The sequence below is a fragment of the Caretta caretta genome, chromosome 5 (genome assembly GCF_965140235.1).
Source record: "Caretta caretta isolate rCarCar2 chromosome 5, rCarCar1.hap1, whole genome shotgun sequence".
Classification (NCBI taxonomy): domain Eukaryota; kingdom Metazoa; phylum Chordata; order Testudines; family Cheloniidae; genus Caretta; species Caretta caretta.
Window position 1 is genome coordinate 98,908,276 of NC_134210.1, and position 12,611 is coordinate 98,920,886.

The 12,611-nt window shown below is 40.1% G+C and overlaps 1 protein-coding gene across 1 annotated transcript in view; it reads left to right on the forward strand.

Moving 5' to 3' along the window:
• The window catches only part of ALDH1A1 (aldehyde dehydrogenase 1 family member A1), a 57,448-nt gene that overhangs the window by 24,423 nt on the left and 20,414 nt on the right, over positions 1–12,611 (forward strand). The window contains exons 3-4 of the mRNA XM_048851155.2: positions 4,028–4,168; positions 12,297–12,426. Of these exons, the coding sequence (XP_048707112.2) occupies positions 4,028–4,168; positions 12,297–12,426 (271 nt within the window). The remainder of the gene's footprint in view (positions 1–4,027; positions 4,169–12,296; positions 12,427–12,611) is intronic.

The window sequence follows — 12,611 nt, forward strand, 5'->3', positions numbered from 1 at the left end:
TGCTGCCACCACCAAGTGAGTTAGACAAAGATTCAGGAAAAGGACCACTTGGAGTTCCTGTTTTCCCAAAATATTCCCCCAAATCCCTTCACCCCCTTTCCTGGGGAGGCTAGAGAATAATCTACCAACCAGATAGGTAAACAAGGCGAGCACAGACCAGACCCTTGGGATTTTAGGACACTAAAAACCAATCAGATTCTTTAAAAAAACAGAAGTTTATTATAAAGAAAAAAAGTTAAAGAAGCACCTCTGTGAAATCAGGATGGAAAGTAATAAGACTTAAAACACAGATGATTCCCCCCTAGGCAAAACTTCAAAGTCACAGAAAACAGGGATAAACCTCCCTCTTAGCACAGGGAAAATTCACAAGCTAAAACAAAAGATAATCTAACACATTCCTTGCTATTACCTACTATTTCTGTAATATTAGATGTATCATTTCAGTAGGAGCTGGATTACTTGCTTGGTCTCTCTCTGTCTCAGAGAGAACACACACAGAGCACAAAAACAAAGATTTGAAAGTATCTTCTTTCCCCATTGGTCCTTCTGGTCAGGTGCCAACTAGGTTAATTGAACTGATTAACCCCTTACAGGTAAGGGGATTCTGTACCTCTGGCCAAGAGGGATTTTATATTACTGCATCCATAAAGGTTGTTACCCTTCCCTTTATATTTATGACACCTTCTACTACTTCTCTTTTTAATCTTTAAAAATCAAGTTACATTGCAAATCAGGTTGGCCTGATATTTGATCATCCTCAAATTAAATTACTCATGACCTGCAACTGTTCACTTAACATTTGAAACTCTTGTAGCTTTCATTCTTTACAAGCAATCTAACAACTCGTTAAATAAAGAGATAATGCTGTTCAGCATACAGGTTTGCTTCATATGCAGTAATTTTGTAAACTAATGTGTAATGACAACTGCTATTAACTAAATTGTCTAGTGAAATGTACAAATCTAATAAATTACAGTCATTGTAAACCTAATATTCTAGAGTCTAGTCTTTAGCCAAGAGATTTTAGGAATTTAATTTGTATGTACAATAGAGTTAACAGAGAGCTGTACACTGCCTTTCAGTGTGTTTTTTTTTTTAAGTGAAGATTACAAAGTACAGACACATATGTGAATGGGAATGGTTTTCCTTTCAGTTAGATGGCTCTTTTAGGCTATGCTCACTAATCCTGAAGGCCCCTAGTAATAATAAAGCATGACTACATTTATTTAACAAATGGTCAGTGAGATGTAAAGTAAATGCACATTTATAACAAGTGTTTAAAAAAAAACAAACAAAAAAAACCTAGTAAGCCTGGCCCTGTGCATAATTATCTGTCTCTGTCTCTTGGTGTAGATTTTCTATGTTAAATTAAGTCTCATACAACTGACAGAGCAGTTTTATATTTTATATTTTTTGCTCAAAGGATTAATTAGTTGAATTTTTGTTTTGCTTTCTGGTTTTATGGATTCTAACTAGCTATTTTTTACTGTAGAAAAGATCACTGCAAAAATAAGCATTTGATCATATATAGACTAAAAGCATCTATTATCCTTAGGCCAATAGGCACCATAAAATTAAACAGTATTAATTATTATTTTATACAGTCGTTCTGGATCATTAATATCTGACAGAGTGCATGGGAGAATTTTGAAATTTCAACAAGTATGATGGAAAATGTCTTGAACATATTTGCATTTTTTTTACAACCAGATCTGCAAATTCTATTCATTATATGATATTGGAATCACAATTAATTAAAATGAGAATTTGAGACAATTTTAAATGGTCTAGCCCAACATTTTCACCCTTGGGTGCCTAAAACTAGGCACTTAAATAAATGGCCTAATTGTCAGAGGTGCTGAGCACTCACAACTCACTATTGGCTTATGTGTGGATCAGATGGATTGTGAATTTGTGGGAGTGAGGAAGAGGATCTGCCACTGTGCAGACCATTCAATCCTCTCTCTCAAAGCAGGGCCACATTAAGGGTACATGGAGGCTACTTCAGCCATTGAGCTGAGATTGCCTCTGCAGAGCAGCTACAAGGCTACTCAATCGGCTTGTAGGGTGGATGTTCCCTCATTCTGCTGTGCATTTCCCCTGGTATTCATGCTGAGTGTAGGGGTGGGGCGTAATACCATAGAGACATTGTGTACCATTGATTTTTACACTCGTAGGAAAACATTATGTCTAAATCAGTACATGGATTACATTCCATCATACAGTGTATATAGTTGTTTCATCCGTGATAAAGTATAAATGTTCAATTGGGGATCAAATCCTTATCCCTTCACAATGTCCAACTACATGGTCTATGCATGTGGTAGCTTCCATTTAGGGAAGGAATCCTCTCCATCAGGCTACAAAATATTAGCGGAATATTAGCTTTATTGTAGCCTCAATATTCCCCATAGCTACCGTGCCTTCCCATGTAGGTGGGATTGGTCAGCAGAGCTACATGGTCATGAATCCACCTGCTCCACACACTCCTTTCCTTCATCCTGCCCCCAAACCTCATGCTGACTTGGACACAGAGAGCCACTGTGGAGCTGTCTGTGCTGTGATGGTAAGTACCCACTGTAGGAAGATCCAGCCTGCATAGCAGGTCTGCATTGGTTCTTTTGCTTTCTGGGCTCTCTGTGACATGATTTGTTCCTCACTAAGTCATTGAAGGATAATTCAATTTCAGTTATCAATATTGATGAAAAATATTGGGCCTGATTCACCTTTCACAACAATTTTACCCTAGTGTTGAATTCAGTGGAGTTACTCCTGATTTACACCAGTGTGAGAGGAGAATCAGGCAAATTACAGTGTGGGACAAATTTTCAGAAGTTGCTGCTTAAATTTTACATGCAAATTGCTCTACAGATAGATTCCTACTTTTTCTAGAAATATTCTTTCAAAAAAACCAAAGGGCTGAATTGAACCTCCATTGGTATTTTACTTGGAAAAGGAGCAGCAGGATGTGTGAACTATGACAAACTCCCAAATACTGAAAATCATTTCTAAATAGGCCTTTAATTGCTTCTTTTGCATCCTAGAACACCCTCCATGTAGATACAATTCCCGCACAGTGAAATATACATTGCTCCATTGTTGTGAAAGCCAAAAGATTAATAATAAACAGTATTATAAAAACTGCCATAGGCTGACAAGTTAACATGTTTAATTTAGAGACAGTGCCAGCATTGTGGAGTGCTTAGGGTTGGCAATTAAAACCTGGTCAATTAATCAGACGCTTCCATGATTTAGGGTGCTTAGGTCCTGCACTTCCAATTAAAAAAACAAAGATGATTTGTTTTCCAAAGAATACATCTGTGATCATCATATGAAATATTTTGGGACATATTTTGAATCTGGCCTTAACCAAGCCTTTGGGTGGTTTTATGTCTAGAATTTAGGCTACATTAGATGTTTAGATGCCTGATTTGTGGGTACGGGCAGTTACCTGGACATTGAAATAGATTGTTACACCTGCAAATAACTGTGGGTGCTAAAATGGGGGGTAAGTTTTTGAAAATCTAGACTTAAAAGTGGAGTTCCTTAATATACTTTTATGTATGGGCTTTGAGACTTCAGCTGTTTCCTATATCACTTCATATAACTGGGAAACTTTTCAAGTGATAGTGAGCATGTTTGAAAAAAACTGATGTAAAATGACAGGTTTCAGAGTAACAGCCGTGTTAGTCTGTATTCGCAAAAAGAAAAGGAGTACTTGTGGCACCTTAGAGACTAACCAATTTATTTGAGCATGAGCTTTCGTGAGCTACAGCTCACTTCTGAGCTGTAGCTCACGAAAGGTCATGCTCAAATAAATTGGTTAGTCTCTAAGGTGCCACAAGTACTCCTTTTCTTGATGTAAAATGAGTGTTCTCCTCTAATTAGACTGTAAGTTGCTTGCAGCAAGTTTGATGTCTTGTATTTATTCTGCAAAATGCCTAGCACACTTAAGGTGCTGTACAGATAGGAAAAAAACAGGATTATATAACAGAATCAAATAAATCTCCATATTGTTCACACACAGGAGGACATAGACAAAGCTGTTAAGGCAGCGAGAAAAGCTTTCCAGCTTGGGTCGCCATGGCGTACAATGGATGCTTCGGAACGGGGAAGGCTCTTAAATAAACTAGCTGACTTAATTGAAAGAGATCGTCTACTCTTAGCTGTAAGTATAAAGCATTTACAGAAAGAAGGGAAAGGATGGTCTTATATTGATGCCCTGATTTTCACAGGACACATCATCAGTGGGAGAAGTTGGTGCTCAGCCCTTCTGAAAATCAGGCCATGTCAGTGCTTGTTTTCAGCCAAGTCTCTGACTGGCTTGTTTTGTATTGCTAATTGGCATGTTTAAATGACCAACACTTTTGTACCCTCATTCAGCAAAGCAGGTAAACATATGCTCAGCTTTAAGTCATACTCAGATCCTACTAACATCAATGTAACTTCAATGGTTTTTAAGTACATGCTCAAAATTGCTAAATCAGGGCCTAAAAGCAAAGCTCCGCTCTTAAAGATGGAAAGAATTTTGGATTTCATTAACGCACCATTTTCATCACTGCCTCTTCCTCCTCCCACTCTCTCCCTTATATCTCACAAATTTTGGATCAAAGACCAAAGGCGCAACATATTTGCTGTTGACAGTGAGAAGGTGAGCAAATAGAGGACCACCTAACTCTGAATATTTAGTAGAGTTCTCCTTACTGGAACATTTTAGCAGTCAGATGGCTGACAACTTGCATTAATGCATTTTAAAACTTTACAGCAGTGCTGCAAATAGCTGTGTACATGGTCCAAAATATTTACCTACACCTTTCTCTGTAGCCCAGTTTTGTTGTTGTCATTGAGATGTTCACTTTGCTATTGCAAGCAGTGTTAGAGATGGGGTCTTATAGTAATCAGCTACATAAAAAATAACCACCAGGTATTGTAATAGTTCACAAAATCCTGAGCTGGGACAGTGTTTTTCTGCCAAAGATGCCAGAAATTTAGCCATAGCATCCAGTGTAGCTAACCTCCAAGATAACACAATGATTTAACCACGTTACCCAGAGTAATTCAATCACAGCATTCAAACTATACAGTCAGCAGTTGCAGACAATACCAACAATTTAATGTAATGGAACCGGCATACTTAGCCTACAAAAATACATAAATATCTGCAAAGAAATCTCCATTTGCCCTTCTCTTTCTTTCTGGCTATAGAGTCTTCTTAAATAACACTTGTCTGCATTCCAAAAGGCTTTTTAAACCAAAAATGAAGATTTATAGGGGCTGTGGTCACTTGCTCACACTTGAGAGTTGGCAACTGCTAGTTTCTAGGGCAGCTTATTTTTCAAAAATCAGATCTGAACATATACTTTTCTTCAGCAAAGTACCCACTTTAAACTAGTCCTGTCAGACCTAACAGAAGAACTAGCTGTCACACTTCTTGGGAAACACAGGGGAAACTACATTGTGAGACTTCCACTGTTTGAACTAGTGGTTTAGCACATTTTAAAGGAGTCATACTTTGGATGTGGATTTTACATACCAATTTTAATGCTGACATATACTGATATTTGTATCTTTGCCATACGGTACAGACTATAGAGGTGTAAGAGTCAACAGTGTAACACGGTTGCAAAAAAAGCAAACATCATTCTAGGGTGTATTAGCAGGAGTGTGGTAAGCAAGACACAAGAAGTAATTCTTCCACTCTACTTCATGCTGATTAGGCCACAACTGGAGTATTGTGTCCAGTTCTGAGCACCACATTTCAGGAAATATGTGGACAAATTGGAGAAAGTCCAGAGAAGAGCAACAAAAATGATGAAAGATCTAGACAACATGACCTATGAGGGAAGATTGAAAAAATTGGGTTTGTTTAGTCTGGAGAAGAGAAGACTGAGAGGGGACATGATAACAGTTTTAAAGTACGTAAAAGGTTGTTATAAGGAGGAGGGAGAAAAATTGTTGTTCTTAACCTCTGAGGATAGGACAAGAAGCAATGGGCTTAAATTGCAGCAAGGGTGGTTTAGGTTGGACATTAGGAAAAACTTCCTAACTGTCAGAGTGGTTAAGCACTGGAATAAATTGCCTAGCGAGGTTGTAGAATCTCCATCATTGGGGGTTTTAAAAGCAGGTTGGACAAACACCTGTCAGGGATGATCTAGATAATACTTAGTCCTGTCTTGAGTGCAGGGCACTGGACTAGATCACCTCTTGAGGTCCCTTCCAGTTCTGTGATTCTATGAAGAGAAAAGGAAAATAAGCTACTTCCACAAGACAGCTGAAGCTGTCAGGTTTTTTTTTTACTTGCCAATCCAATAATGTCTAATTACTCCTTTCCTCCCCTACTAAAACCTCTTGTACATCTCTGTTTTCCTTAATTTGTTTTTTATTTTCCATACCTTCCACGTGATATTGGATCCCTCTTCCATTTTAGATAGGAAGAGTTCATAAATTCATAGATTCCATGACCTCTGGGATAACCTCCTGTATAACAAAAACCATAGAACTTCCCAAAGTAATTCAGAGAGCACATCTTTTTTTAAAAAAAAAATCCAATCTTGATTTAAAAGTGATCAATGATGGAGAATTTTCCATGACCCTTAGTAAATTATTCTAATGGCTAATTACCCATACTGTTAAAATTTATACCTTCTTTCCTAAATGAATTTGTCTTGCTTCAACTTCCAGCCATTGGATATTATACCTTTCTCTGCTAGATTGAGGAGCCCATTACCAAATATTTGTTTCCCATGTATGTACTTAAACCCTGTGATCTAGTCATCCCTTAACATTCTCTTTGTTAAGCTAAATTGAGCTCCTTGAGTCTATCACTATAAGGCATGATTTCTAATCATTTAATCATTCTTGTGGCTCATCTCTGAACCATCTCCAATTTATCAACATCCTTCTTGAATGGTGGACACCAGAGCTGGACACAGTATTCCAACAGCAATTGCACCAGTCCCAAATACAGAAGCAAAATATCCTCTATACTCCTACTCAGGATTCCCCTGTTTATGCACTAGCCCTTTTGGCCACAGCATTGCATTGGGAACTCATGTCGAGCTGATTATAAAGCATGACCCTCAAATCTTTTTCGGAGTCACTGCTTCCCCAGATAGAGTCCCCCATCCCGTAGGTAGAGCCTACATTCTTTGTTCCAAAATGTATACATTTATATTTATCCATATTAAAAACAAATACTGTCTGCTTGTTCTCAGTTTACCAAGCCATCCAGATCACTCTGTATCAGTGACCTGTCCTCTTCATTATTTACTACTCCCCCAATTTTTGGGTCATCAGCAGACTTAATTAATTACGATTTTACGTTTCTTCATAAACCATTGATAAAAATGCTAAATAATGTAGGGCCAAGAACCAAACCCCGCAGTACTCCACTAGAAACCCATCCATTTGATGATGATTCCCTGTTTACGATTGTATTTTGCAACCTGTTAGCTACCTTTTTAGTCGCTTTAATGTGTGCCATGTTAATTTTATATTCTAGTTTTTTAATCAAAATGTTGTGTGGTACCATGCCAAATGTCTTACAGAAGTCTATTACATCAAAACTATTACCTTTATAAACCAAAATTTATAATTTCATTAAAAAATGAAGTCAGTTTGACAGGATTTTTTTTCCATAAATCTATGTTGATTGGCATTAATTAATTTTTATTAGTCAAGTCCTCTATCAGACACTCCATTACCTTGCCTGGGATTGATGTCAGACTGACAGGTTTATAATTACCAGGTCTTCCTGTTTACCTTTTTTAAATGTTGGTACATTAGCTTTCTCCCAATCTTCTGGAACTTCCAGTGTTCCAAGACTTATTGAATATCATCATTAACAGTCCAGCAAGATCAACCAGCTCTTCAAAAACTTTTGGATATAAGTTATCTGGACTTGCTGATTTAAAAATGTGCAACTTTAGTAGCTCCTGTTTAACATCCTCCTGAGATACTAGTAGAATGGAAAGAGTGTTAGCATCATATGATAGGTTTCAGAGTAACAGCCGTGTTAGTCTGTATTCGCAAAAAGAAAAGGAGTACTTGTGGCACCGTAGAGACTAACCAATTTATTTGAGCATGAGCTTTCGTGAGCTACAGCTCACTTCATCGGATGCATACCGTGGAAACTGCAGCAGACTTTATATACACACAGAGAATATGAAACAATACCTCCTCCCACCCCACTGTCCTGCTGGTAATAGCTTATCTAAAGTGATCATCAAGTTGGGCCATTTCCAGCACAAATCCAGGTTTTCTCACCCTCCACCCCCCCACACAAATTCACTCTCCTGCTGGTGATAGCCCATCCAAAGTGACAACTCTCTACACAATGTGCATGATAATCAAGTTGGGCCATTTCCTGCACAAATCCAGGTTCTCTCACCCCCTCACCCACCTCCCAAAAACCACACACACAAACTCACTATCCTGCTGGTAATAGCTCATCCAAAGTGACCACTCTCCCTACAATGTGCATGATAATCAAGGTGGGCCATTTCCAGCACAAATCCAGGTTTTCTCACCCCCCCCCCCATACACACACAAACTCACTCTCCTGCTGGTAATAGGTCATCCAAACTGACCACTCTCCAAGTTTAAATCCAAGTTAAACCAGAACATCTGGGGGGGGGGGGGGAAACAAGGGGAAATAGGCTACCTTGCACAATGACTTAGCCACTCCCAGTCTCTATTTAAGCCTAAATTAATAGTATCAAATTTGCAAATGAATTCCAATTCAGCAGTTTCTCGCTGGAGTCTGGATTTGAAGTTTTTTTGTTTTAAGATAGTGACCTTCATGTCTGTGATTGCGTGACCAGAGAGATTGAAGTGTTCTCCGACTGGTTTATGAATGTTATAATTCTTGACATCTGATTTGTGTCCATTTATTCTTTTATGTAGAGACTGTCCAGTTTGACCAATGTAAATGGCAGAGGGGCATTGCTGGCACATGATGGCATATATCACATTGATGGATGTGCAGGTGAACGAGCCTCTGATAGTGTGGCTGATTTTATTAGGCCCTGTGATGGTGTCCCCTGAATAGATATGTGGGCACAGTTGGCAACGGGCTTTGTTGCAAGGATAAGTTCCTGGGTTAGTGGTTCTGTTGTGTGGTATGTGGTTGTTGGTGAGTATTTGCTTCAGGTTGCGGGGCTGTCTGTAGGCAAGGACTGGCCTGTCTCCCAAGATTTGTGAGAGTGTTGGGTCATCCTTTAGGATAGGTTGTAGATCCTTAATAATGCGTTGGAGGGGTTTTAGTTGGGGGCTGAAGGTGACGGCTAGTGGCGTTCTGTTATTTTCTTTGTTAGGCCTGTCCTGTAGTAGGTAACTTCTGGGAACTCTTCTGGCTCTATCAATCTGTTTCTTTACTTCCGCAGGTGGGTATTGTAGTTGTAAGAAAGCTTGACAGAGATCTTGTAGGTGTTTGTCTCTGTCTGAGGGGTTGGAGCAAATGCGGTTGTATCGCAGAGCTTGGCTGTAGACGATGGATCGTGTGGTGTGGTCAGGGTGAAAGCTGGAGGCATGCAGGTAGGAATAGCGGTCAGTAGGTTTATAGGGTGGTGTTTATGTGACCATTGTTTATTAGCACTGTAGTGTCCAGGAAGTGGATCTCTTGTGTGGACTGGACCAGGCTGAGGTTGATGGTGGGATGGAAATTGTTGAAATCATGGTGGAATTCCTCAAGGGCTTCTTTTCCATGGGTCCAGATGATGAAGATGTCATCAATATAGCGCAAGTAGAGTAGGGGCTTTAGGGGACGAGAGCTGAGGAAGCGTTGTTCTAAATCAGCCATAAAAATGTTGGCATACTGTGGGGCCATGCGGGTACCCATAGCAGTGCCGCTGATCTGAAGGTATACATTGTCCCCAAATGTAAAATAGTTATGGGTAAGGACAAAGTCACAAAGTTCAGCCACCAGGTTAGCCGTGACATTATCGGGGATAGTGTTCTTGACGGCTTGTAGTCCATCTTTGTGTGGAATGTTGGTGTAGAGGGCTTCTACATCCATAGTAGCCAGGATGGTGTTATCAGGAAGTTCACCGATGGATTGAAGTTTCCTCAGGAAGTCAGTGGTGTCTCGAAGGTAGCTGGGAGTGCTGGTAGCGTAGGGCCTGAGGAGGGAGTCTACATAGCCAGACAATCCTGCTGTCAGGGTGCCAATGCCTGAGATGATGGAGCGCCCAGGATTTCCAGGTTTATGGATCTTGGGTAGTAGATAGAATATCCCAGGTTGGGGTTCCAGGGGTGTGTCTGTGCGGATTTGATCTTGTGCTTTTGAAGGAAGTTTCTTGAGCAAATGCTGTAGTTGCTTTTGGTAACTCTCAGTGGGATCATAGGGTAATGGCTTGTAGAAACTCATGTTGGAGAGCTGCCAAGCAGCCTCTTGTTCATGTTCCGACCTATTCATGATGACAACAGCACCTCCTTTGTCAGCCTTTTTGATTATGATGTCAGAGTTGTTTCTGAGGCTGTGGATGGCATTGTGTTCCGCATGGCTGAGGTTATGGGGCAAGTGATGCTGCTTTTCCACAATTTCAGCCCGTGCACGTCGGCGGAAGCACTCTATGTTGAAGTCCAGTCTGCTGTTTCGACCTTCAGGAGGAGTCCACCTAGAATCCCTCTTTCTGTAGTGTTGGTAGGGAGACCTCTGTGGATTAGTATGTTGTTCAGTGATTGATATGTTGTTTCTTGAGTCGGAGACGTCGAAAATAGGATTCTAGGTCACCACAGAACGGTATCATGTTCGTGGGGGTGGAGGGGCAGAAGGAGAGGCCCCGAGATAGAACAGCTGCTTCTGCTGGGCTGAGAGTATAGTTGGATAGGTTAACAATATTGCTAGGTGGGTTGAGGGAACCATTGCTGTGGCCCCTTGTAGCATGTAGTAGTTTAGAAAGTTTAGTGTCCTTTTTCTTTTGTAGAGAAGCAAAGTGTGCGTTGTAAATGGCTTGTCTAGTTTTAGTAAAATCCAGCCACGAGGAAGTTTGTGTGGAAGGTTGCTTTTTTATGAGAGTATCCATTTTTGAGAGCTCATTCTTAATCTTTCCCTGTTTGCTGTAGAGGATCTTGATCAGGTGATTCCGCAGTTTCAAGAACACTATCCCCGATAATGTCACGGCTAACCTGGTGGCTGAACTTTGTGACTTTGTCCTGATCTATTTTGAGCTATGGGCAAATGTTCAGGTCCATTCTTAAATTTATATTAACCTACTTTCTAACCCTAATTGTAACTGTGTCTATTTTTTCTATAACATCTTTGCTATTCTGAAAAGTTTTAGTAAAATGAAGTCAAAACATAGTGGAACGTGGGATTTCTTTAATGTTAACTCTTGGACTGGAGTACTGACAGAAGTGGGCACCTATGATCAAGGGGAAAATTACAGGTTTGGAATCACTAACTTGTCACTCTGAGAGTTAATGTTTTGGATGGCTAGGTGGAGGGAGGGCTTGAGTGTAGAAACCAAGTTAGAGGATTTTATTAATTCATTTACCACTATGTAGCTAGCTAATAAAAGACAATCCATTGTTTAGGAGGTGTTTATTTTTCCATACTGAAATGCCCTTCATCAAATGCCCTTCCTCATTTGTACAGGCCTCTCATATGAAGACTGGGAGACTTTGGTTTGGTTTTGGATGCCATTCTGCCCTAAGAGCCCTCCACAATGGAACCCTGCTCACATTATTTGTAGATTATTCATTCTTTCATTGAGGTTCCATGGAAGGTCTCCCACAATACTGAAGAACCACAGTATCCTAGTGCAACGACACCTGAGTGGTGTTGCCCTTGCTGGGAGCCTCTGCATCCCTTGGACATCATTGAGGAGGGTTAATCAGCTCTGAATAAGCGGTTGCAGAGTGTGCAAACTGAGAATGCCCACTGGCTCAGTATTTATGGTTCCATTTATATCATCTGAGCCAGGAGCTTCAAGTTGTAGCTCTTTTTATACACACCTATAGAATACTCAGTCTAAACTGGAGCAGCTTCACTTACTCAGCTAACAGAAATCTGTTTCCTCCCTCCCCCCGAACCTGCATCATTTAAAATGCACCATTATCAAATGATCTGTATAAATCACTGAGAGTAAAGCCCTAGGGAAACGTCTGGTTTACAGATTTCCAAGCTGATTTTCCAGTGGCTCTGCTTCCTTCAGAAAGTGATTGATTTGCCTTTTAGAAAGTGAATATACCAGAGCTGCAAATATGTAATTTGGGCAGCCAATAACACCATAACAAGTGATTTAGATAAAAAGTAACTGCCTTTATTAATACACGGTTGATGTGTTTTCTTCTAGACAATGGAATCCATGGATGGTGGGAAACTTTTTCCCACTGCCTACTTCATGGATGTGGGAGCCTGCCTTAGAACTTTACGCTACTGTGCAGGCTGGGCTGATAAAGTTCAAGGTCGCACCATTCCAATGGGTGAGTAGCTCTGAGAAAGTCTTTTCAAGCCAGACCTGATGCACGACATGTGATATGCCTTTGAACTGCCTCCTGCTAAAAATTCTGTAATGTGGAAAAATATCTTGCCTTGGGACAGATTTCAGATAAACATTTAATGTGGGTTGGTTAAGGCTTATCAGATGCCTCTTTTTACATCTTTGGCA